The sequence below is a fragment of the Saccopteryx bilineata genome, chromosome 7, assembly GCF_036850765.1.
Source record: "Saccopteryx bilineata isolate mSacBil1 chromosome 7, mSacBil1_pri_phased_curated, whole genome shotgun sequence".
NCBI classification, from domain to species: Eukaryota; Metazoa; Chordata; class Mammalia; order Chiroptera; family Emballonuridae; genus Saccopteryx; species Saccopteryx bilineata.
The window spans coordinates 26,383,526-26,405,412 of NC_089496.1; the positions used below are offsets into that span (position 1 = coordinate 26,383,526).

At 41.0% G+C, this 21,887-nt stretch overlaps 1 protein-coding gene across 9 annotated transcripts in view; it reads left to right on the forward strand.

Moving 5' to 3' along the window:
• DYNC1I1 (dynein cytoplasmic 1 intermediate chain 1) overlaps positions 1-21,887 on the forward strand; it is a 343,873-nt gene that overhangs the window by 53,969 nt on the left and 268,017 nt on the right. For 3 of the 9 annotated variants that reach the window (XM_066238414.1, XM_066238409.1, XM_066238406.1), the window contains exons 3-5: positions 171-242; positions 5,433-5,547; positions 8,219-8,360. In XM_066238414.1, the coding sequence (XP_066094511.1) occupies positions 171-242; positions 5,433-5,547; positions 8,219-8,360 (329 nt within the window). The remainder of the gene's footprint in view (positions 1-170; positions 243-5,432; positions 5,548-8,218; positions 8,361-21,887) is intronic. The other 6 variants (XM_066238408.1, XM_066238410.1, XM_066238415.1 and 3 more) reach the window with 3 other exon arrangements.

The following is a 21,887-nucleotide window of genomic DNA, read 5'->3' on the forward strand; positions in this document are numbered from 1 at the left end:
TTTACTAATAACCGGTTTCCTTTTAAACTGACATTCTGATATCCAACTTGAATTTCACACAATTACCACACAACACAGGACGATGGGGGAAAATCTGGTTCCGAATTATGCTGTCTGCTTCATCTCTGGTTTTGCCCTGATTGAGACGGCCGCCCTTTCTGTTTCTGCAGCGAGCGGTGTTGCCTGGTGGAGAGTTGGTTCGAGGCGCAGCCGACGGAGCCCTGGGAGACCCGGGGCGGCAGGTGCGGGGCGTGTGGGACACCTGGGTTGTAGGCGCTCCTGGGCCTCTACCTAGTTCTGGACTTAGTGTCACATAGCCTCACTTTCCTCATTTCCAAACGGGCAGGCTGGTGTAAGCCCCTGATGTCCTGTCCCTGCTCCTGGGACTCCCCTGGTAATACAGAGTCATGGTCTCCATCTCAAAGTTTTTAGTTTGAAAGATCCAAATGGGGCCAGATTTTGGGGTTCGCTGGACTGGTCATCCTTAAGGTCAGGCCTGGCTGTAAATCCTGTCCCTCCACAATGCATCCCCCCCCGCAGAAAGTGTTTTTCTCAGGAAGACTTGGTTTGTCTGAGCAGCTGATCTGTACCCACAGAAGACAGGACGCTCAGTGGTTATGCACACAGGGCTGGGGAACCCGGCTCTGCCCCCCCCCCCCCCAGCACAGCCTTGAACGGGCATGGAAACTTTCCCTCTGTGAATGGCGATCCAGTGGTGCCTTTCTCAGGAGTTCTGTGTGCTCCCAGGAGATCCCGGGGGTCAGTGAAAGGTGTCGAGCTGTTGCTCTGACCCCGAGATCGGTGCCCAGAGTAGGGGCATGCAGTCCATAGACCAGACACACACATTCATCAGGATCACTGTTGAGGCCGTTTTCTAAAAATACCACATTATTGGAAGGGTCTTACAATTCAAGGCCTCTGGTTTCCTGGGCTTATAGCATTTTGTTGCTGCAAGAGACCTGGAAATAATCTACTCTTTTTCAAATGCTCTTAACGTCCAGAGACCTGAGCCTTCTAGGTACCTTCCCTTTATCTCTAGGCTCAGTCTGCCCTGCCCCCCACCCCCCACCCCCCTTCCAACCAGTTGCCCAAAGCAGAAATCTGGGGTCATTTTTCACCACCCATCCCCCCATGTACAATATCATCAGGCCCTAGACAGGCACGACACTTTCTCCTTGACTTTCTTTCTTCCTGAAGTCCACATTTCCCCAGCTCAGCTCTTACCTGTATCACCTGTGGGCCCTGCTCCCTTCTGACTGGGAGCCTGTGAATAATCTCCTGTCTGTACTTGACTGTCCTTCTTCCCTCTGTCGTCCTTCACCTAGCTGGTAACTACATGCCTTTCAGTTTGCATCTCAGATGTCACTTCCTCCAGGAAGCCTTCTGTGATGCCTGTGTCCACGACTAAGTTAGACCTGCAGCCCCTCGTCCACATCAGCAAGCCGTGCAGCACAGCGCGTTATATATGCCCTCTCACCTGTGTTTCTCTCCTGATAGAGTGCAGGCTTTTCAGGGCAGCACTGGAAGTTTTTCATCCTTGAATCAATGTAGACCTTCAGTGAAGGATTACGCAGGGGTGGGCAAAAGTAGATTTACCCTTGTCAGTAGGCAAAACCGAGTTTATTCTTGTGCTATTTATTCATTATTGTACTACTGATTTATAGTATAACCGTACAAGTGAATGAACGAATGCAGAAACCGTGAGAGCAGGCCAGAAGTGCTGCTCACTGACATCCTTCCCCTGCATCTGGGATTATTTCCTGGGAAGCTTCCTGAGTCTGTGGGGTGCTCCAGTCACGTGGCCACTGTCATAGACTCCTGAAAACTTTCTCGTTCTTATGTTGTTTATAGAGACCTAGAAATCACAAATTTAGAATAAAAAGGAAACAGAATGGTCTTTTATGCTAATCTGAATAACCATTTTTTGCCATGACTGAACACTAGTGTGAATTAGGACCACCCAGGGTGAGTGTCTCCACAGAATCCAGAAAACCGTGTGCACGTATAAAATTACCGCTCTCCGCTCCCTGGGATGTCAACTGCTTTCTTGATGGTGGTATTACGGATGAAATCTGATTTTAAAATAAATATAGTGGCCGCCATTTAAGGCACAGACCCAATTTCATGAAACATTGGCTTTAATGCAATGAGGTGTTCTTAATGGGGCCACCCTGAAGTTTGTCCCGTCCCTGGCCTCCTGCCGAATTGCTGCAAGGTGGGATGGACAGAGGTTTCCTGGCCTGTCCTCACTTGTTCCTCTGGTAACCACGGAGCTGTCTTTGGAAAAGTGACTGATAATTATCAGCTGGCAAGTTTTCTTTGTTTGATTTTTCTCTCTAGGCCTCAGCTGTAATTACACCTCACAAACAGAAATATCATTCATTGGAAAGACACCATTAGCATATTTTTAATTACGAGTACTACAAAATCTCTTTGTTGAGTCATTAAAATATATTAGAATTTTGTAATGTTATATAGAAAAAAATGGAAAGTTTTATGCTGAAGGTACTTGGTGTAATGACTTGGATAAGGTAACTCTTTATTTCATTTAAAGTGCTAATTAGTAACAAATAGAAACTGCTTCTATTTTCAGTAAGCCCCAGTAACCTAATATTACATTTTTCATGGTCTGTTTTGAGTGTTCTTAGCTTTTCTAAGCTTCTGTTATGTCTAGGTGGACATTTGTCCTTTTTAATATATGTCATTATATTCTCTGTGTCCTTAAGAATTAAAAAAGGTGGAAAGGTAGGGAATGAGTTGTAGAGGCACCTTGTATTGTGGGAGTGATATTTTGTAGGTGAAATTCAGGTGTACTTTTTTTGCACAATGTATGGTTGTGCATGTTGACCTGTGATGTACCCTGTAGTATGTTTCTTGAATGCTTATGATTAATGGTAGAATACATTTTGAAAGAATTGATTCTGTGCCTTTCTGCATAAGACATACATGACAGAAAGTTGTAGATAATATGCCCTAAATTTTTTCAGAAGGAAAAGATTAGGTAGATCTTTTTCTGTTCACTCTATATAAGCTGCATTAGAGCTTAGTTTTTATTACCATTGTCACTCTGTCACTCTGTTGTCCTTCAGTAAGTTTTTGTTGAAAGAATGAGGGAAATTTAAAGTTTTTTTTTCATCTTAGAGTATAGAAATGGCTTTGTTATGAGCATGAGGTCACTGGCAGTTTAGATGACTCGTAACGGTGGTGTTGTGAAGGGCTTTCTGAATGGGGTACAGTTGCTGGAAACTGGCCTGAATGATGTATTATTCTAAGATTCCATCGCTATAGAATAACATTTAGCAGAGGCAGGTGTTCATTCATTCATTCAACACATTTTTTTAATTGAGCATCTACTAGGTGTCAGGCCCGAACTAGACATGAGGTTATAGTGGTGAACAAAACCAACGTGTATCAGCTTCCAGTCAAGCTGATGGTCCAGCTATGACTTAACTCTCCACTGTTAAACTGATTGTACAATTCCATATTGGCTTCCTAAGGTGAATTTTGCTTTTCTTAGTGTTTTTGTTTGTGTTTCAGTAGCTGCCATGGTAATTCCCTTTGCTTTCATTTCCCCCTTTTCCTGCCAGCCTTCTAACTTTGTGAGATGTGAATGTTGACGTATAACCTCACTCTGCAAGGTCCCTTTTTTCATTATGTCTACCTTTGCCTCTGTTGTACACATAAACTTTAAAACTCGCTTCAGTAATTTAAATGTTAACATCGGAAAAGAATGTGAACTGTGTTATCTTCACTGGTAGAGATTAAACTGCCATTTCAGAATTTTGGGTTACGTGAGACTCCCTAAAATCATCCTGTCCTCTCATCAGCTCCTATCAACCCCCATAATGGCAGTTTCCTCTCTAATGATGGATAGACTTCAAAAATATGAGTGCATTCTAAGTCTGAGGCAAAGAATAACAGAAGCACTGAGTTCAGCACTATATGCGAAGATGCATTTTGCTTCTAATCATGGTGTAGGTCACAGTCTGGGAGTAAGTTAAAAATTCCATAAACTCTTTCTGCTGTAGATGCCAGGATGTAAATCAAGCTCACTGCTCTGCAGTGTCCCCCGCACTCCTGAATGAGGCAATGTGCTTGTTAGGGTGTCCGATTTGCCCCAGGAGGAAGGTGTGTCTGATAACTAGATGATTGGTTTTTGGCAAGCTTTATGACAGCTTCACTTCTCTAAACTCACAAAGCTTTGTCCGGAGGTAGCTGCACATCAGATAGGATGTTGTCATGTCTCAGATATGGGCAAATGCCCAGTCTTAAGAAGTCACTGTGTTATGAAGAAGGAAAAAAGACCTGAATGTTGACTTCAGCCAGGATCCCACCACTGACCTTCCTTCACCTGTATTTTGACTTGTCACCATCCTACAACACAAACTGGGCATAGGATCCGACTAAAAGAGGCTCACACAAGATGAGATTTTTAGACAGAATTTGGGAAGGGAAGTCCTCTTAAATGATTTTTTGTTTTCTACGTGATAATGTTCTCTTTGAGTTAATATGTCTAATGAAAACCTATGCAAGTCAGAAGTAACAAATAACAAGACATACATTAATATTGTATCTGTGCCTTAAAAATTTTTAGCCCGTTTTATTTTAAACTCTGGTAAGCTTAGATTGCTGGTACAAATAGTATATTTTACAGTGACAGATTTTCATAGCTAATTTTACTTTTTAGCCAGAGTCCAGTAATTCCTTCTTTACATAATCTCAAACATGGGGGGGGATGAATATTACCAACACATAATCATCAAGAACCAGTAGTATGTGTTCCCCGAAGGGACAAGGAGGTATAAAGAAAAGCAGACAGAATTTTAAAAATTAATAATAATTTGCCTGATGGTTTCTTCCAAGCCTGGTGCGAGAGACAGGAAAAAGCCCTCAACCCGAAGAGAAAGCCTGGGTCAGTAATTATTATTATTTAAAAAAAAATTTTTTTTATTTGACAGAGACAGAGAGAGACTCAGAGAGAGGGGTAGATAGGGACAGACAGACAGGAAGAGAGAGAGAGATGAGAAGCATCAATTCTTCATTGCAGCACCTTAGTTATTCACTGATTGCTTTCTCATATGTGCCCTGACCCAGAGGCTACAGCAGCCTGAGCAGCCCCTTGCTCAAGCCAGTGACCTTGGGCTCAAGCTGGTGCGCTTCAGTTGGAGACCGCGGGGTTTTGAACCTGGGTCCTCCACACCCCAGTCCTCCGCTCTATCCACTGCGCCACCGCCTGGTCAGGCTGGGTCAGTAATTATTAAATGCAATGGTTAATCTGTTCTTTTTTTTCATCCTTTATACACATGATTATATCTGTTGCGGGTTTTTGCCTGGTCTTCACTGCCATGCACCTACCAGTTCCAGTTTCAGCCAGAAAAAGCACACATTTAGATCTGTTATGAACTTTTCTCACCGGCATCTACTTTTTAAAGGCTGATATGCAGCAGAAGAAAGAACCTGTGCAGGACGACTCGGACCTGGATCGCAAACGCCGAGAGACGGAGGCTCTGCTGCAAAGCATCGGTATCTCCCCGGAGCCCCCACTAGGTACTTGAACGTGCTTTGTGTTCCTCTTCCCTTCAATTCGACTTGCATGGGATATACCATGTCCAACGTTTACTATTCTTTTATGGCTTCCTTAATTTTTATTTTTTTAAGAAATGCCGTGGCTTACGGTTCAGGCGTACGTATTTCTCTTTGGAATTGAAGGGGCTGGAAAGAGAAGGGAGAGCAGGTTGTAGGGTTGTTACCACTGTGCTGCTTATTGACTGATTATGTGGTCAACCCTCCCCACTGTGTCACTATAGTATTAGATTATTTTATGCTTGTTAAATGAGTCGCCACATGATAGATACAAGCCATATTGGCATTATTTTCTTAAACTGTTCTTCATTTCCATTGCTGAATTCCAACCTCTCTCTGCCAACCTAAATACTGTGAATCTGGTTATGAATTTCATAACCACCACAGACATAGATATTCCATAATGAAAATAGAATGCTCAGTGGGAAATTAGAAGGAAAACTTAACATGGTGACAGATTAACAGCTAATTAACAAGTTTAAATTTGACTCTATTATATATCTTGGTTTTCTTGCTAATTGGCATTTTCACTATAATACCCCTCCTCCAACTCATTCATTCCTAGTTAATTATCTATGATCTCATTTTATCACATGGGTTTGGATATTGAACTATTTGTTTTATTTGTGTTAAAGCTAACCAGTACAAATTGTGTTTATTCTGTCACTTAACTATGTATTTCTCATGTGATAAGTTACTTTATTTTTCTTTCTCCATTTGCTTTTCTTACATTTCAGAGTAATCTTAGGGTGTCTGTAAAACTACGTAATATCCAACATAGTTTTAAAAAAACTTTTAAGACAATACATATAAATAAATACAGTACTAGGTCTCTTTTTTAAAATGATCTGTTTCCTTTTAATTATGTCATTGGCTTTTGTATTAAAATAAATTTTCACAGTTACTTAAACTAAGAATAAAAATTTTCCCATGTACAATAAGTAACAAATATTTATACCAGTGTAAATAAGAAAAGGAGCAATAAGTTGCTCCATATAATTTAGTATGTATGCACCAAACTAAAACACCATGAAAAAGCATTTTTTTCAACCTTAATTTGTAGTAGCTAAAAATCATGTCTGACAATGATTATCATAAGCCCCAATAAGACATTGATTATTCATTAAGCTTCTTATGGTGTGGAAGATTTGACCTGTGGGGTATTTGACTGATAGACTTTCTCTGAGGAGGTTGACAAACTTTTTTATACCTAGTTGACATGTGATATAAATTAGACATTCTGTAATCAATCATATTTTTTTCCTCAAAAGAGCTTTAGAAATTCTGCTGCAATATGAACAAACTCTGGTTAAACACAATAGCAGCATGTCCTATTCTTCTCTACCCCCACATAAAGCCAGCAATTAAACTTTAAGGAAAAGACAGTTAAAAATCCCTAAACCCTGCCCAAGTTCTGAACTGTCCCTGCATCCCTGCAAGCAGGCCTCGGCAAGGGTGGACCTCGTTTAGAGTTTTCATCTATTTCTCCGGTTTACTCCCTGACTTACTGCAGAAGATAATCAGTGAATTAATTGTGGGACCACATGAAAACTCCTAGTTTCTTGACAGGTCTGCCATTGTGTTATAAGATTTGGATAAAACAGTTAAACCCTTTATGCTATTAAATAAATAAAAGGAAATTGCACATGATTGAAACCAAATGGGAATCTGCACTCATGGACTGAAATTCCCTCCTGCCCACATGGCTTCCTTGGCATGTGATGTCGAGAACCCGTTGAATTCGTCTGGCCTAGTGCTGTCTGGTCTATTTGGTGCGACTTCTATCTGAAGGCCATTTGGCTGGTACCTGACGAATACGGTGGGGGGGGCACATTTGCATTTTCCTTAGCTTTCTACTTTCATTATCCTTCCTCTCAGGTTTTCAGCTCACGCTGACCTTGACCTTTGACCTTTGACCTTGTTTCTCCTGTCTTCAGAATGGCAGTGTGCGGGCACAAGCAGTGCCACCTAGACAAGAGCTTCCGGAGGCAGAGGGACACAAGTCCCAGACACAGTAAACAGAACAGTGGGATGAAACCATTAATTAACTGTCAAAATAAAGCATCCTGGCATTTTCCTTTGTTTTGAAAGAAATTTCTAACTGACCGGGTGTAGCCTTTGCCCTCACTCTGTCCCTTAGTCTGTATTAGCCAGTGCAGTCTATGGTCCAGGGACGATATGTCCCTCCCAATGCAGACGTATAACAGACTTTTCTCGCCCTTCTTGACCATTTAAATGATCCAGAATCACTTATTACATAATCTTGTAAAGTTTTATAGACACTCCATTTTATTTTTTAGTAGGTCACATCTATACTAACAAAATAAAGTGGAGAATTAGAATTAACTGGATAGTTCATATGAGAGAGCCTGTTTGACTCGAATTATCTGGATAATTAGTTTGATTCTCCATTTTACTTTGTTAAGGAGGACATGGCCTTAGAGTCCCTAAGTCAAGTCTGTCTAAATTCATTTCAAATTTTAATTTCCAAAATATAAAAAATTCACTTGACTTTCTTCCTTTTCTTTCCTTTTTCTTTTTTCTTTTTCACACCCCATCTCAAACTCTCCTGGCCACACAACCACTTTGATTTGGGCCCATTTGTTTTGATTTCTCTGACTCTGCTCTTCTCCAGTGCAGTCGCTGCATTTTTTAACATGGGATACCTGTTATTTTCATTATTTAGTCCCAACCCCTATGTCTCCCTCCTCGAAATCAGTGAGCACTCCCAGTGAAGCTGGAAGCCAAGACTCAGGAGACCTGGGACCAATCACAAGGTAAGAATCATCCCTTTACAAAGGCCATATGGGATGTCAGTAGTACCAAAAAAAAAAAAAAAAAAGAGGTCTAAAAACCATCCTCCTTCCTTGTACACTGTGAAATGTGCATGCATCTGCATGTGTGTCAGTCATTTTATGTTTAACTCTATGGTGGCTTGCTATTTTAGTGGTATAGTAATGATGTTCAACACTAGAAATTTTAAACTTATATACTATAATCCTTGTGTGGGTGGGCTAATTGACACCTGTGTGTTGTTTAAGAAACACAAAATATTCGTTAGGTTGTGCTTAAAAAAAAAGCAAGGAAGGACCAAAGACAAATGGGATATATATCTGGGTTCTCATTGTCTTACTTTGGTGTTGGTTTCCATGAAAGTCTTTGTGAAGAGAACACAGAGTTTGATTTTTCAAACATCTCTTTGGCTTCTTACTAGTGTGGACTAATTTGAGAACTTAGTCCCCAAAGTATTTCTATTGTTACTACTAATTATGATGATCATCACTGTTGACTGCTCTGTTTTGTGAGTCAGTTGCAAATTGTTATTACATTATAGTTGCTCAAAGATTATGCAAATTCTAAAAGCAGATATAGACATTCTGTAATTTGACCCCTGAAAGAATGTCCGTAAGGTAAAGATGTGAAGAGAGAGAGGTGAGGGTCATTGATATACATGGAGTCATGGCAACTTTCTTTCTTTCTTTCTTTTTTTTTTACTTAAGTGAGAAGCAGGGAGGCAGAGAGACAGACTCCCCTGCATGTGCCTGATCAGGATCCACCCAGCATGCCCACTAGGGGGCGATGCTCTGCCCATCTGGGGCATTGCTTGTTGCAACCAGAGCTAATCTAGTGCCTGGGGCCGAGGCCATGGAGCCATCCTCAGCGCCCTGGCCAACTTTCCTCCAATGGAACCTTGGCTGTAGGAGGAGAAGAGAAAGATAGAGAGGAAGTAGAAGAAGAAGGGGAGAGAAGCATATGGGCACTTCTCCTGTGTGCCCTGGCCGGGAATTGAACTGAGATTTCCACACACCAGGCTGACGCTCTACCACTGAGCCAATTGGCCAAGGCAATAGTAACTTTCTTATTGCAGTTGCCTTCACCGGAATTCCCACATGCAAGTGCCCATAGAGAGGTGATGATATAAGTAAGTAGGGCCTGGGGGCCTATGGCAACTGGTTAGCAAGCACCTTGTTGATGAAGGACCAATGGTCTCCTCACAGCTAAGGCTGGGTGAACTCACGTGGGAATATGAACCCAGTTTTTCCATATCTTTTCATTTGTCATGAAAAGCTAAAAATTCAAGTATTTATGCAATAACCTCTTAAATGTTAAATGGCAATGACTTTGTTAGAAGCAGGTGTGGATTAGATTTGGCCTGTGGATTAACAATTTGTAACCTCTGTCCTTGACTTAATTAAAAAAAAACCCATAAAATACTTTAATAAACTTCCAATAAGAAACAATCATCCACAGCACTACAATTCTAACAAATCAGCCTTTGCCTTGTCTACGTGCCTTTCAGCTTTGTCTAGCTGTTTGTATATTTCTTGCTACCATATGTGTTAAGGGGGACAGGTATAAATTTTGCATTTTTCTTTTTTCTCTGAACACATTACAATAACCATTAGCTTCTGAAAGTGCATTGTTTTGGACAGGCTGCGTTGATTTTAGACAAGAAAAATATGGAGATGAGAATAGTATTAGCCTGAGCTGTAGAGTTTTTTTTTTTTTTCTTTCTGAAACCAACATGTAAGATTGGAATTTTCTAATTCATATCTGCCTTTCGGTGTGTTTCAGACTTGAGTATGTATTTTGTTTTGATAGGGACTTTTGAAACCCTGTGGACACTGCTTTCAATTTGAGAAGAATGAAAGTAGAGATTTTTGTGGGCACTAGGCTGGTTTATTTTAGCAAATTGCCTTTGTGATTTGAGGCAACACATGTCTTCTCTCATCTTTTGCTTTGAACACTTCAAAAGGTCTTTGAGGGGAAAGAAAAAGTAGTAACAACACAGTTATGTAAGATGTAACATTTATGTAAGAGCTAGCTGGCACAATGTAATCACATTTCTTAGGGGGTCGATTGATCTATCATTAAGTTAATATATTTGCTTTTTTCTATGCAATGATGGTGTTGTGTCCATTAATGCTTAGCTTCAAGGGGAACAGTTAGCAGCACTTAATTCTATTACTGACTTCACAGTTGATCAACCCTTTGGAAAACTTTCTAGAGAAACCTGACCTATGCTATTAGCAGTCTGGGTACAACAGCAATTTTTCTTTCTCAGTGACCATCCTTCTTCGTATTTTCCCCTTTCTTACATGATTTTTTTTTTTTTAACTCAAGAAGTCACTTTGGAAAAAGTGCTGTCCACTTCTCCCATACAAACTCCAACTAGCTTCAATTCTTTATAAGAACGCTCTGGCAAGACCAGACAGCTAGAAGTCAATGAGTAAATTCCTTGCCAAGGGTAGGTTTCATAGGAATGTAAAATTGGCAATGAGAAAGTGATGATTTTTAGAAAAACTGAGCACAGAATTTGCTTGAGGAAAAGGCATTAGTAATAGTCTAGTAAATCTTGCCCTTGTTTTGAACTTAGGAAAATTCCACTCAATTTATGTGATTGCTTTCATAAAATAGATATGAGAGCCACATTTGAAAAGAATATTATATAGGCCCTGGCCGGTTGGCTCAGCGGTAGAGCGTCGGCCTAGCGTGCGGAGGACCCGGGTTCGATTCCCGGCCAGGGCACATAGGAGAAGCGCCCATTTGCATCTCCACCCCTCCGCCGCGCCTTCCTCTCTGTCTCTCTCTTCCCCTCCCGCAGCCAAGGCTCCATTGGTGCAAAAGATGGCCCGGGCGCTGGGGATGGCTCTGTGGCCTCTGCCCCAGGCGCTAGAGTGGCTCTGGTCGCAATATGGCGACACCCAGGAGGGTCGCAACATGGCGACGCCCAGGATGGGCAGAGCATCGCCCCCTGGTGGGCAGAGCGTCGCCCCCTGGTGGGCGTGCCGGGTGGATCCCGGTCAGGCGCATGCGGGAGTCTGTCTGACTGTCTCTTCCTGTTTCCAGCTTCAGAAAAATGAAAAAAAAAAAAAAAAAAAAAAAAAGAATATTATATCTGTTTTTAAAATTCCACTCGGAATGTGTTTTTCTGTAGAAGAAACATCTCTGAAACAATTGTGATCAACACATCATAAAACATGACCCTTGAGAAAGGAGCTTGGTAATTTCTAAGAATATGACTCTAGAGTCATAAATTTGCCTATTCGTGTGGAACTTGAACTCTAAAAAAAAAAAGAAAAATCTTTCAGAAGATAACTTAGGAATCAAATTAACACATGTAGTCTTACCTAAGGTGCACATAAATTCTGTTATTCGTTTGCCAAAATTTCCAACCAAAACTAAAATTTGTTTATGAAACCAAATTGGCAAACATTTCTTATATAACTTCAGTAAGTGGTTAATTTGCAAACTAGCATACTGAATATACCTATTATAAAGAAAAAGTTAAAACAGTGCTTTAAAAAATCAAGTGTAACAAAATTTCTTTTATTGATTTAGAAAAGCAGTTGGGTTCATTTTTTATTTTTTAAGTGAATAGAGGGTTGGAATATATAACAGTTTTTCAATGACAATAGTAAGATTTAAATAGTAAGATTTGGCCTGACCTGTGGTGGCGCAGTGGATAAAGCGTCGACCTGGAAATGCTGAGGTTGCCGGTTCGAAACCCTGGGCTTGCCTGGTCAAGGCACATATGGGAGTTGATGCTTCCAGCTCCTCCCCCCTTCTCTCTCTCTGTCTCTCTCTCCTCTCTCTCCCTCTCTGTCTCTCTCCTCTCTAAAAATGAATAAATAAATTAAAAATAATAATAATAAAAAAATAATAAATCTTTAAAAATAAAAAAAATAAATAAATAGTAAGATTTAATTTTTTAAATTTAAGGCGTCACAATTTGTTTTGCAATTTCTGCTTCTGTTATTATGGCCTGCTTTTACTCTTTGCCTTAACTTTAGTAGAACTAATTAATCATTTCTCGTTAATTATATTGGTCAAATACTAAGCTCAATGTTATTAATAAAATAATTGAAAGATTAGTTTTACTTATAATCATGGATATAAAAATTCTAAATATAATATATGCAACTGGACTCCACCACAATATTAGTGGGATACTATGCTATGATTAATTATAGATTGATTTTAAAATTCAAAGGTATTTTAGTGTAAGAAAATGTGGGAAACATAATCAATGCAATTTATACTTAAATGGTGCCTGAGAAATATAAACATCTCTCTCCATATTTTAAACCTTAGTAAACTAGGAATAGAAATACTTTTTTCTCAATATAAAAAAATTGTAATGTCAAACCAATAGCCTACCTCTTTTTTATACACAAGAGTGAAACATTTAGTAATTTATAGTCCTTAAAGAAGAATGACTTATGTTTAGTTGAATACATGTCTCTCTTTCCCAGGAAATGACAAGTTCCTTGAAGGCAAGGAATAAGTGACATTTGGGGTTTTATCCATATAGTAGGCATTTGATAAATGTTTGTTGAATGAATCAATTATTATTCAAATGTATACCCACACACACATATATGCCACCATATATGTGATAAATGATATTATACTATGCAAACTGTTAAACTTGTTTTTCTAATCAAGTATCTCTATTTTTCCATTTCAATACATTTTCATCTTATCTAATATCTATACTATCTTCAATTTTTCTCAGTTACACCCTAATCCCATTTGTATATAAAACTGATCTCTGGCCTCCCAGCCATCAGCATCAATGAACCAAAACCCTTATCTCCTTGATCTACCATTTGATCTAGTGAACTCTGAAATATGGAAAGGAGAACAACTTGTTCATGGTCAGTCTGTGGTGATGGTACCTGGTTACCACTTCCTTCCGTCAGTGAGTCCAGTGGAGGAAGACGTGCGGAGAAGTGACATGGACATAATAATGCCCGACAGAAAATCCTCAGGGCTTCCATCTTCATCCACAGTTTCCATAGGGTTCTCTGGCACTACATAAGCCTCACAGAACTTTTGACCCTTTTTTGGTGGAAACCTCACTATCTTCTAAGTTGCTCTGCTGAATCAGGGGCTAAAGGATGACAAGAAGGTTTTAGTAAAGGTGAAAAACTATAATAAAAGAATGAGAAACCTTGGAGGAAATTTAATGACTATTAAAATTTTGTATATACAAATTTCTCTAAATTATCATTATGTAAAGAAAAGTTGACAGGGGCCCTGGCCGGTTGGCTCGGTGGTGGAGCATCGGCCTGGCGTGCGAGAGTCCCGGGTTTGATTCCCAGCCAGGGCACACAGGAGAGGTGCACATCTGCTTCTCCACCCCTCCCCCTCTCCTTCCTCTCTGTCTGTCTCTTTTCCTCCCGCAGCCGAGGCTCCATTGAAGTGGGGATGGCCCGGGCGCTGGGGATGGCTCCTTGGCCACTGCCCCAGGCGCTAGAGTGGCTCTGGTCGCAGCAGAGCGATGCCCGGAGGGGCAGAGCATCGCCCCCTGGTGGGCAGAGCATCGCCCCTGGTGGGCGTGCCGGGTGGATCCCGGTCAGGCACATGTGGGAGTCTGTCTGACTGTCTCTCCCTGTTTCCAGCTCCAGAAGAAAAAAAAAAAAAAAAAAAAAAAGAGAAGTTGACAGGATGCTACCAGCTGTTTGGACTTCGGACAGACACATATCACTGACCCAAAGCTTTCCAAAGTCAATCTCTCTGAAAATTAAAATAAAATGTACACTGTAGGGTTTTCTCTCTATGTTGCACATTATCTGATTAGCTGAATGTTTCTGATATCACTCTGTCTTCCAGAGAGTGTACTGTGTATACCCCTATGTGTCTAGCAACACAGTAAGCATCTGTTTTAGCAAGGAGTTCCTTAATTTTATTTATTTATTTATTTATTTATTTATTTATTTATTTATTTATTTAATTTTAGTGAGAGGAGGGGAGGCAGAGAGACAGACTCCCGCATGCTCCCCAACCAGGATCCACCCAGCAAGCCCACTAGGGGAGATGCTATGCCCATCTGGGACATTGCTCCATTGCTCAGCAATTGAACTCTTCTTAGTGCCTGAGGCAGAGGCCACAGAGCCATCCTCAGTGCCCCAGGCCAACTCGCTCCAATTGAGCCATGGCTGCAGATGAGGGAAGAGAGAGAGAGAGAGAGAAGCTAGAGGGGGAGGTGTGGAGAAACAGATGGTTGTTCCTCCTGTGTGCCCTCACCAGGAATCAAACCCAGGACATCCACACAACTGGGCTGACACTCTACCACTGAGCCAACCAGCCAGGGCTGAGTTACTTAGTTTTTTTTCTAGAGAAACTGCTTGCTTGACAGCAGGTCTGTGATGGGAAGTCTTACATTTCTTTTTGAATTCAGTTCCAATGGACTTCCTATATGATGACTTAAGGTGCCCCACTCCACATCAGGGCTTCGATGTTAGGCAACAGGGAAGATTCTCACACAGTAAGTTAAGAAAAGGGCTTTTTTAAAAACCTGATATGAGTATTTATTGCACGGTTCTAATTTTATTTCTGACATCAAGAAATCTTTATCCTTACCATTGCTAGTCTAAAGTAAGGAAATAATTGAGGCTGGAAAGTAAAACATTAACGCGTTATTTAAATGCCATTCTTAATTAATGTCTGTGACAGATTGAGTGATAGGATGAATTTTGAAATGTCTTTATTATCCTGTGTATTGCTTGCTTTTGGAAATGGCATTCGGGAAATAGATATTTGAAGACATTGATGGGAAGTTTTCTGTTAGGCAGTGTGCTCACATTGGCCCAGACTGTTTTCTTCCTCTGTTTAGTGACTAGTGACTTGTGTGACAGAGAAACAGTAGGGCTCAAGGGAGCTGCTTCTCCACCTTAAAGAGGCAAAGAATAACATGAAGAGTTAGGCTGTAAACATTGTCCTCGCTTCAGGGATACCTAAAGAAGATGAGTTTATTTAATGGAGAAGATAACTGGATTCTTTTTTTTTGGGGGGGGTGTCTCAGCACAAACCAGTATTATGCTCAACATTTTAAAAAGACAAGCAGTAAATTTGAAAATTCTACTGGGACCATGATGTGACTTCATGCTGTACAATGCTAAGTTCCTTTTAAGTGGCTTGGTAGAGATTAAGGGGGTCAGGCAGACATACCCTGATTTATTCTTTAATTTTTAAATAAATGAAGTAAGAACTATTTCTTTGGGAATCAACTTGCCCTCATACTTTATACCCATCTGCAGAAAGGGCAAGCCAGGATCACTCATTCATTTATTCATTCACATATTCATTCAATAAATAATTGAAAAATTACTGTGCGCAAGACACACAACAAATGTTAAATGTTAAATCTGACAGGAATATAAAGATAAGAGTTCTTCTAAAGAGCCTGATTCCAGTAAATTGACAGATTTAATTTGAAGCCACCTAAGGAAATTTAAGGAAATAATAGCTCTCAAATATTTGTACTTATGAGCAATAATGTCACAAACCATTATTTCCAAATTATCTATAATTAATTTGTAGTTATTTCACATGAGACAAGTGATTTTGATTTCTTAGTAACCTACACAGAATCATAACATATATTAAGTATTTGGTAAATGTCCAAAGACTTGTTAGCGTGTGTATGTGTGTGTGTGCATGCACACACGTGTGTGTGCATGTGCACACACGGTCATGCACAGCTTGCAAAAACCTTGTTGGGATGGATGTGGGATAAATGGAAGGATGAGGACACACACAAGAGCAAGGAAGTTCAAAGTTGCTGGGCATGCTGCTTGACGGTGGACTTTCCTCAAGAACTATGGTCAGTGGTTATAGGGCTGAGGTACAAGGCGAGGATTTCCTTATAGAAATGAGGCAGAAATCTAGTTACTGGGCTCAGAGCAAGAAGTCAGAATGGGACTAGCAGGGTATTTGGCTCGATGCTGAGGCCCTGGGCTTTGGAACAGTGCTCATTACCTCCTGCAGACCATTTTCAGACTTGGTCTTAAAGCCTGATAAAAGAAATACTGTTGAGGTCAAGTGGATTGAAGATTGGCAAAGAGAGCTCTAGAGGAAGAGGCACAGATATTGATTGTTTCATAAAAAGACAAGGTATTTCTGAATGAGGTTATTGAGGACAAATATACTTAGGGAGCAAGGCATTTGAGGTGGGCCTTAAAGAATGCATTTTGGACTTGTGGGTGGGAGAAAGGGCATTTGAGATGACGAGAGAGGCATAAACAAAGGAAAAGTGTGGGAAATATGGGATGTAAAATGCATATTAGGAAAGAAGTACCAAAAGAGATCAGAGTCTGGAAGCCAAGTGTGACTTTTGAGATAGTCAAGATCCCTGGCTTCTTTACCTGCTGGTTATTAATTAAATTTAATTATTAGCTTGTTAAAAACACAGGTACCTAGGCCATGGGTTTGGGTACATTGCAGTTTTATAATGCTTTTGATGTCTGAGGACAGGTTTGGGAAACCATTGGTCTAAAAAAAAAAAAAAGACTGTGACTAGAGTTGTAGCTGAAGGAAAGGAAACAAAAGACAGATGAGAGGCCCTGGCCGGTTGGCTCAGCGGTAGAGCGTCGGCCTGGCGTGCGGGGGACCGGGGTTCGATTCCCGGCTAGGGCACATAGGAGAAGCGCCCATTTGCTTCTCCACCCCCACCCCCTCCTTCCTCTCTGTCTCTCTCTTCCCCTCCCGCAGCCGAGGCTCCATTGGAGCAAAGATGGCCCAGGCGCTGGGGATGGCTCCTTGGCCTCTGGCCCGGGCGCTGGAGTGGCTCTGGTCTCGGCAGAGCAATGCCTGGAGGGGCAGAGCATCGCCCCTTGGTGGGCAGAGCGTCGCCCCTGGTGGGCGTGCCGGGTGGATCCCGGTCACGCGCATGCGGGAGTCTGTCTGACTGTCTCTCCCCGTTTCCAGCTTCAGAAAAAAAAAAAAAAAAAAAGACAGATGAGAGAAAGAAGGTAAAACGGCTTTGGTGTGCTGATGGAGATGTCCGAAGATCATGTAGTAAAGAGAGACTTGGAGCTCAGGGGTGACGAGGACTTTGGCGTTATATGTGCAGAAGATATATGAACATGAGGAAGAAGTAGCCCTCATTGGGCGATGCCTGCTTTACAGGGTAGGAAAGAGTGAGGGCCCTGCCAAAACTGGTCATTGGGGCTTGATGATTTGGAGGTCATCACTGTCATCATTATCACCATCATCCTCATCACCACCATCACCCTCAGTTTTGTTATTATTATTGCTTATGTTTTATTTCCATAGGTTGAGTTTCTGGAAGTACAACCAGTCCAGGAATTAGTCTATGTTTATGATTCTTGCTACCGTTTGGCATATTGATGTCCAGAAGAACTGTGTTAATTTTAAATGCCATCAGCGGTGTAGGAGAGCCTTAGCCATGTTGAGTGTTAGCAGCAACAAATGACAGAGTATTGCCTTCCAAATATTTATCAGATATCACCAAAACTCACACAAAAAAAATCCAACAGAGCAAAGACACTCTTCTGGGAAGAATTTTAAGGCTTTCTACCCTGAGGTCTAATAAAGATGAAAAGAGAAATGAAAACCATGCACTTTGTTGTTGGTAGAGCTGAACATGGGGACTCTAATCACTCACCAGAGAGCAAGTTATATGCAACATAGACATCAAGTCTTTTATTCCTGCATTATGCTTTCAACAGTTAGCTAGGCAATGTTATTGTTTTTTGAAATTGTATTTCCCTCTATCTAAAATTGAAACTGAACAAGTAAAATTAAACTAATGAAGGGAGAATTTTATAAGGTGGATAGTAATGAATTGGTAGAAAGTTTAAAATACAAAGTTCTGTTAATCTCTTAGTAGGTTACTGCTAATTTGAAGAATTTTGATATTTTGTCTGTTATTTTTCTCAAATTGTTTTACATATTTTTAAAATTTTATAATTAAAAATAATTTTCAACTACAGATACTTTCAATACCATTTCGTATCAGTTTCAGGTGTGCAGCAAAGTCTCCACAATATTTTGTCTATTCTTAAAAGAAGTATTTACAATCAAAGTGCCCCCCAAATTGTAAACTAATTGTCACATGGTAGCACTTTTAGATAAGAAGATGGAAGCTACAATATCTAACATGTTTACAGTTAAATAAATGAATGATTATTTTCCATGGTGTGGGAAACTTCTGTACTTAGTATATTGAAACGAAGTTGGGAAATGTGACCTTAATTGGCTTGTGCAAACCAATTGTGGGACCATGGAACCATGACGATGTCTCTTAATCCAGAGTGGGTAAGGAATTTTGGGGTTACTCAGGATCTGTGCCAACAGGAATGTCTCTGTGAAAGAGATGGCAGACCCTCCCTTAGACCTCAAAGAGCTTACCTACAAAGGAACCCAAAAGTGATCAGTGCAGACAAATGCAGCTCTGAAAAATAAGCAAATAAAACCAGAATGGTTTCCCATACAGAAACACTGGACAAGATCTAAATGACATAGTTAAAGATCAATTGCATCAGTCAGAAGGGGTTCAGTTGGTCATCCCAAGAATTGGGGAAATTGGAGACTGGCAGCAGTAGGGGTGAGTACATCTGGCCTGGCTGAAAGATGTAGCTGCAGTCGGGGCGGGTGCGGGGGTGGGGGGGGAGGAGGAGCTATAGTAGCTCAGCAGTCAGTTTTACTTGCTCTGATTCCAAAGGCAATTATTCTCATGATAAATTGGTCAGTTGGCATCTAGAATGCAACAGTCTTATTAGATCTAGAAGACTAACTTAGCCACCTAAATCCAATAAACTAGGCACTGGTAAAATGAGTTTATGTCTAGGTACTGTTCCGTCCTTCAAAACCGAAGTCTAATGGAATCTCTGATCTTTTTAGAGAAAGGATATCTCCCTACTCTGGCTTCCAAAGGCCTGGCTGTCTGGCACAGAGTAAATAATCATGGAAATTATTGCTACCATTATTCATCTTTCTTATGTCATTTATTTATTTCTTCAGCTAATACTGACTGACGATTTAAATTGTGCCAGGCCCCAGGCGAGTGATGAGAGTCACTTCTTTGTATATGTTATCTGTATATCACTAGGTTTAAATATTCATGTGTCTCATTCTTCTACCAAAATGTAAGACTCTTAGGTGAAAGTTCAGCATCCACAGCACACCTGGGGTGCCACTTATACGGTATGTTTTACCTTCTGCCTTGTCTCACTAAACTATTTGCGTGTGTTTTATCTCTCCATAGGAGTGGTAGATTCCTTAAAAATTCTTTTAGTGCTCTACCCTAATATTTTGCATATTAGCCCTTTAAAAGATATTTTTTGAATAATAAATATTTTTATCAAAAATATCTTCTCCCTGTATGCATTGGTTGGTCCATTCCAGAAATGACTGAAAACTAGAGCTATAGTAAACAGGATGATTAGTTAGTGAAAAGTTTTGTGATAGTATATTATTTTCACATATATTTACTTACAATTTCACTACTTCTTTCATTTTAAACATACACTACCTAGTAAGATTTTAAACTCTCCAAGAAGCTCTGGGGAAACCATCATATTTTTTAGATATAGAAATCAAATTTAATGGCATAACATTGATCAATAAGAGTACATAAGTGTCAGGTAAAGTGTCAGGTAAACATTTATCTAGCATTTGAACTGTTGATTGCATTGTGTGCCCATCACCAAAGTCAAATCATTTTCCATCACCATATATTTGTCCATCATTTTATTTTCTTTTTTTAAAATTTATTTATTTATTTATTCATTTTAGAAAGGAGAGAGAGAGAGGAGAGAGAGAGAAGGGGGGAGGAGCAGGAAGCATTAACTCCCATATGTGCCTTAACCAGGCAAGCCCAGGGTTTCGAACCGGCGACCTCAGCATTTCCAGGTCGACGCTTTATCCACTGCGCCACCACAGGTCAGGCCATCATTTTATTTTCAATGATGTAGTAACTTGATGGTAAGATGGTTGGAAAGTAAGACCTAGGTCAATTGGTTAAATAAAAGTAAATGAGTGGAGAAAAGAAAGCTGAAAAGCAGTTTAATAATCATCTGATATTTTCAAAAAACATCAGGCAGAAAAGACCTATAGGGCTGCCAGGCCTGCCCACAGCCTCATTTTGCTGAGGACAGAAGGCTTTCCTAGTGACTGGGAGCCCAGCAGTGCCGGAACCCAAACCTCGCTCCCCTGGGCTGGGCGGCTGGGTGGCTGGGCGGCTGGGCGCGGCCCTCTCTAAGGCGCTGCCACTACAGGGAAGGTTGTCTGCAAGCTTGCTCGGAAGGAACTCAGCACATGTTTAATCCACCTTCCTAGTGTGCCCTTGGAAACACAAACAACCAGTGCCCGTTTAATGTGTTGGCCTCAAGATCCTTTTCAAAGAAAAAGTGCTTTTAGTACAAGTCTAACCCCTCCACAGGTAATAACAGGACAACATGAAAAGAAAAGAAAATTAGCATACTTGAGAGCGAGCTTGGTTTGATGACCTACGCACTGCTCATTGCTGACAGTAACTATGATTCCTTTTACTGAACAATAACATGTGTGACGGGGGAGGGGGCAGGAGTGCGGTGGGTGGTGACAGACCACCTTTGTTGCTCTGGCTGAGTAGATGCAGACTCCAGACTTCGTCTGTGGACTTCTTAAGGGTGCGATTCTGATGGGATCATCATTTGTGTTTCTGAAGGGTACTGAGTTCAGGTGAGTTGTCAGTTAGGTAACAGAACAGCCCCCTGGGGTCTGCTGCATTCTTCACCTGCCTGGGAGAAGTGGGAAAGGTCAGTGAAGGTCACTCCATTGGAAACCTCAAGGCAAATTGAGGACAAAGCAGCTGATCCCTCCCTTTAGGAAGGAATGCACCTCACACGTGAATCGGATGCTGCTCTTTGGTCCAGAGCCAAAGAAATGCCATTCGAGGCGAGAGGTCTGACCCGCAGAGATAAGTGAACAGTACACACGAATCACTGCAACGGACTCCATTACTTCTCCCATTTGAAACAAGGGGAAGGAATCCGTGTCCAGACCAGAAAGGCTTTTCTTGAGCAGAATGAGTCCAGAGAGCTGGCTCTCAGCCCTGCCGCACATTAGAACCTCCTAGAGAGATTTCAGAAATACAGATGCTTGGGTCCCACCCCACACTTCTGATTTAATTGGTCTGAAAGCAGCCTGGGCCTTAGGCCAGGTTTGAGTTAATGACAGGTTTGGATGCTGGCGTATTTGAGGATCAGTGATGCTGTCTTTCTGCTGACTAATGAAAGCAATAGTCCAGCCTAGTCATTTTCTAAAGGTGATTTCAGGGTCAGCCGTAAGCATTTCCTGGGAACTTGTTTAAATACAAATTCTCAGGCCCCAGCCCAGATCTCGGAATCAGGGTTTCTGGGGTTGGGGACCAGCATTCTGTATTTGTAGTAAGCCCTCCAGGCTGTTACGATTCACATCAAAGTTTGAGAACCACTTTTTTAAGTCCAGACCTTGCTACTCAAATGAGGTCCACAGATGGGCGGCAATCCCCTGGATCTGGCATGAAGGTA